This window comes from Daktulosphaira vitifoliae, unplaced genomic scaffold (assembly GCF_025091365.1).
Source record: "Daktulosphaira vitifoliae isolate Bord-2020 unplaced genomic scaffold, ASM2509136v1 Scaffold_3, whole genome shotgun sequence".
NCBI classification, from domain to species: Eukaryota; Metazoa; Arthropoda; class Insecta; order Hemiptera; family Phylloxeridae; genus Daktulosphaira; species Daktulosphaira vitifoliae.
This window is the reverse complement of record NW_026099574.1, coordinates 11,175,216-11,180,216: the sequence shown is the minus strand read 5'-3', so window position 1 is coordinate 11,180,216 and position 5,001 is coordinate 11,175,216. Positions and strand designations below refer to the sequence as shown.

The 5,001-nt window shown below is 27.4% G+C and overlaps 1 protein-coding gene and 1 long non-coding RNA gene across 2 annotated transcripts in view; one reads left to right on the top strand and one right to left on the bottom strand.

Annotated features, from left to right (window-relative positions):
- The window catches only part of LOC126900985 (uncharacterized), a 9,740-nt gene extending 7,568 nt beyond the window's left edge, over positions 1 to 2,172 (top strand). The window contains exon 5 of the long non-coding RNA XR_007702941.1: positions 2,055 to 2,172. This is a non-coding gene — a long non-coding RNA (uncharacterized LOC126900985). The remainder of the gene's footprint in view (positions 1 to 2,054) is intronic.
- Positions 1 to 2,980, bottom strand: part of LOC126900972 (uncharacterized) — an 11,622-nt gene extending 8,642 nt beyond the window's left edge. Inside the window, exons 1-2 of the mRNA XM_050677049.1 lie at positions 2,858 to 2,980; positions 2,040 to 2,779 (exon numbers count right to left, since the gene is read on the bottom strand). Of these exons, the coding sequence (XP_050533006.1) occupies positions 2,040 to 2,779; positions 2,858 to 2,862 (745 nt within the window). The 5' untranslated portion in view covers positions 2,863 to 2,980. The remainder of the gene's footprint in view (positions 1 to 2,039; positions 2,780 to 2,857) is intronic.
- Positions 2,981 to 5,001: the final 2,021 nt, after the last annotated feature.

The window sequence follows — 5,001 nt, the reverse complement described above, 5'->3', positions numbered from 1 at the left end:
TTCGGACTTTATTTTATCTTCATCAAACGGTGAAAATGGCTACCGAATGCTATTATTGTGTGAAAATTCTCGATTTTATTTTTTACATTTTTAACTTTATAATGCTATAACTTTTTGAAAAATGTATGAATCATTACAATTTTTTTATGAGAAGTAGTATTTATATAGATCTTTCATTCGACATACTGTTTTTTTAAATCGGACCATTTCCCTAAATACAGGGGGGATTCAAAACATAAAAATGCATATAGAAAGTAGAACTTTTTCAACGTAACTTTTGAAAGTGTTCCGGAAGGTCTGACACTTTTATATATATCTTAAATTAAAGCTAATGTAATATACTTTATAATGGTAAAAAAAAATTTCGGACTTTATTTTATCTTCATGGTGAAAACAGACATTAAACTTAATAAAAAAAATACAATTTTTGTAAAAAAATTCTTTTTTATATTTTTAACTTTATAATGCTATAACTTTTTGAGAGATCTATGGATCAATATAATTCTTTTTTTTGTAGATGCATGATGTCTTAACCTATCATTTGGTATAATTTTTTTATAAATCTGACTTTTTACCTGCCTACAGGGGGGATTCAAAATGACAACTTTTTCAACTTAAATTTTGAAAGTGTTCCGGAAAGTCTGACACTTTTATATATATTTTAAATTAAAGCTAATGTAATGTACTTTATTATGCGAAAAAAAAATTTCGGACTTTATTTAGTCCAAACGGTGAAAATGGCTACCGAATGCTATTATTGTGTGAAAATTCTCGATTTTATTTTTTACATTTTTAACTTTATAATGCTATGACATATTGAAAAGTGTATGGATCAACATTATTTTTTTATGATAAATAATATTTTTTAATAATTCCTTTTTCATTAACATACTTTATCTTAATTAGGATATTAAAAATGAACTAGCAGATCATGTAGCTTTTGGAATAGTCCACCAATTTTTTAAAATTAAAAAGTATCTAAAGATTTGCATCGAAGCGTTTTTTATGATAGTGATTTTAATCACTGTCAGATATCATTATACTTGATCCATCTATGCCACGTCACCACTGTGCCGCGACCCCCCTGTGCTGGGTTTTTTTTTGAGTATTATTAACATGCAATTTTATAATTTGTTATTTTTGATTAGCAGGTTTAGTAATCCTGGTTAATAAAATAATTTTCTAGAAAATTATTAGTCACAACTAAAAGTTTATTTACTATTATAAAGTTGTTATTAATTTTATGGCAAACGTGTATACAAGTTGAAGGTCTTGATATAAAACTTTTTAGAGAATAATTTGTTGTTAATTATGAATTAAAGTTTTTAGAAGGAATTTTTATAAATTTACTTTTATTATTAGACTTTTCGTGATATTTATATATCTGCAATTCATCACTAAATTTTTGAATGTGGTATAAGTAACTTTTTCCTAATAGAGTGGAAATTTTTTCGAATTTTGAGGATAACATAGGGAAATAACTAAATGAATTTTAATCATTTAACGTATGCGGGTGGGTGTCGGGTGAATATCGCCGTCCCCCCGCAACACGGGAGCCTCCTCGTCTCCCCGGAATGGGTACCTTAGGCCCAGTCCACATTCCTTTCACCTCTTCCCTCTTCCTGCTTGTCCGGGTCTAGGCTATTACATGATGAGTAGCCTCGGCCTACCTCCATTTTCCTACGGCTTTCCACGGGGTAGAAGCCGCCCCATCCAAGGCGACTCGCATAGCTATGAGGTATGCGGGCCGTTGGGGCGCCTTTCTGATAAACGTATCGTTGAAAAACCTCATAGTTAATTAATATTAATAAGATTCTGAAGATTCTTCTCACGATGAAACAATATTGTGTTGAGGTCAATGATATTCATTGAAATTAATCAATAAGATATGTTGAAAAAATTCTATTTTCAGCTAAAAGTTTTTCTTTGTGATTGGTCCCATTAAAAAATCTCAATTAACCATGAACAGTAAAAATTATCTTTATCGTTTATGTGTTAATAAATTTTAAAGTGTAAAATTTATCGTAAAATTAACTTACCATTCTTATTATTAGGTTGATGACCAAATGTATGAAGAGTTGATTCAATAGTTTTTAGTTGTGCGAGTACCGTCAAACCTAATGAAATCACAAAGTTGTCAAAAATAATGCACATAGTTATACTATGGACCACACTAAATGCTTCCAATATATAGAACATTATATAAAAATTTGTATAGTTTTCAATAGATAACGGTTGATATAATAGATTTATTACATTATATGGATAGACAATTATATGATCGTCATTACTTTTCACTGTAAAACGATGCACAAAAATCGGACCACATAAATAAAATAACAATACCAATAACCAAGCAGCTGTATTTAAGATAGTATACTTGGTGATTTTATTTTTATACAACTCAACAATATCATTCCTGTAATGACCATTCTTAAAAATATCAATGTTTATCATAGAAATCAGATTCCAAACTTTATGCGGTGTACGTGTGAATCGAGAAACTTTTGTTATGTCCAATATTGCACAAATAATTATATTCGAAGAATTGATAACGAAGTTAAGGTCATGTATTCCAAAAAAAAAGCCAGTTATGGAAATAATTAAAACAATTGCAATTATAACTTTAAGCGCCTCGTGAAGTATTAAATAAATATTATAGCCGCATATTGTATTATAATTGGTATTCGGATCGATAACAGGATACAAATAAAATATTTTAAGAAATTGAATATTTAAAATACTGTCACTTTTGACCTCAACACATTTCTTTGATTTTCTGAAAATAATATAAAATATAATAACGTAAGTTATTTTTAAGTATGTGTCGTTTTATAAAAAAAAATGTATAGACTACCTCATATTTAACAAATTCAAACAATCATTTAATAATATTCCAATTTTAGTTCATCTGGTCACAAAAAAACTTTAGTATAAACAATTTAAGATGAAAATTCGACAAATTTATCACCATGAATATAAAATACTTTAGCTTTTTATTTTTCAGTGAAGAAAATATTTACAAAATTCGTTAAAAAAAAATATTTCTAAGATAGTAAAAATGATACGTCGTTTAACTCAATAATCAAATTATTATTGACGTAGCAAAAATAACAAATGTATACATAAATGTATTCATATAGTAAACATTTTCAGTAAAAAAACATAACTATTATAAACTCTATTCGTGTTTTACACAAAAATTATTGAACAATAAAACTTAGTGTTTTATTATATTTTAGGGTTTATTATTCTTTGAAACGAGTGTCATATTACAAAATGGAATATTTATTATTAATTTTATTTATAAAATGTCAAAGCAGTAATTTTATTAAAAAAGATAAAAAGAGCATGATAAAATAATTGACATAATTTTTAGCTTTTGACATTTATATCAACTAAAATTTTCTAATAATAATTTTGATAATGTTATTTTTTGTTGACATGAGAATATTTTATATTCTTTAAACTAAGGTGTATTTGTTTTTTTATTTATTAAATTCATTTTTTATTAAATATAATACAATAAAAAAGTAAGTTTCATATTTTTGGTAACATTTCAAATATGAACTTTTACTAAATAAGTAAATAATTATTACAATTTATTTTAAAAATCATAAATAGTTAAGTCTGGAGATTAAATAACTTACTGTAAAAATATTGTATACTTCAGTTATTTTAAAAGATGACTGAAATATGATAGTAGAAAAGATGATTTAAACCCTGGTATAAACCAGGGCTTATTAGTAATTGACCTGTCTTGCTCAGATGTGAGGATTTCCCTCATATAGTTTTTATATTGAGAAACACTGTTTTGCTCGTTGTTATATTTGATAGTGAAAAATAGCTAAAAGTCAATTTATATTTTACTTGTTCGGATGTGCGTTCGAACTTGGTTTCAATCGACAGAAGTAATTCAAACATCTTATTGTTATATATTTATGCAATAATTTATAAATCATCAAAATGTTGATTCTGAAATTAGTATGGCTATATCAAAAATTATTTAATTGATTGATTTATTTAATCTAAAGTAATAATAAATTTGAGGCGAATATAGAAGAAATCGAAATAAATGAAAAAGTAAGAGCAGCAAATAAAATAAAAAAGATTTTTTTAAAAGTTCTTCATTTTTACTTTAAAAAAATTTTATGTTCGATAAAACTTGTTTTGATCTTTTTAGCTTCAATGCGAAGCTGAGAAGGTATTAATTTTACCTTGATGACTTTATTTTTATTTTACATTTTTGTGTGTCTGTCGTCATCTTTTTTCATCTTTCACAGGACCGATTTCTTTCAACGATACGTCAATGCGATCACAAATCGTATCTCATTGAAAACATTCCCCATAAAAATTGAAAAAATTCACCTCGTTCCCCATAAATGGTGGAAATCCACCAAAAAATTATTTATTAATTAATTTTTTTATTACTTTATCAGCCCATTAAAGGCCATAGCAGGCCTTTCCCAAAGGAGGAGGTTTCTTAACCATTTGTACTTCGGGACGGGTGGTTAGTCCGACACTGGAGAGAGGGACCGAACTGATCTCTCGTTTGGCTAATGAAGGTGTTCGTGACCGAGTTTCGAACCCGAGGCAGTGCGCGTTACCGACTCGACCACACTGTCCCTCTACCAAAAAAAAAATTATGATTTTTAAAATCGTTAAATATCGACATGTTTTTACTTTTTTGTTCTTAAAACTACCATATTATACCAATAAATTAACGAAGCAAAATAACTTTTTTATATTAAAACCTCAGGTATTTCCCTTTCTTTTAATATAATTTTTTTGAAAATCTGACTCTTTACTTTCCAATTAGGGGAATTAAAAATAGCAATTTTCACATAACAATTTAACTTTTTCAACTTCAGCTTTGAAAATGTTCCGGAAATACTGCATTTTTTAAACATATGTTATTAAAGCTTATATTACGTACTATAAATTAAAAAACGGTAGCAAAGTGGGGTCGAGGCACAGTGTGGACGAGGCACAGATGGGACA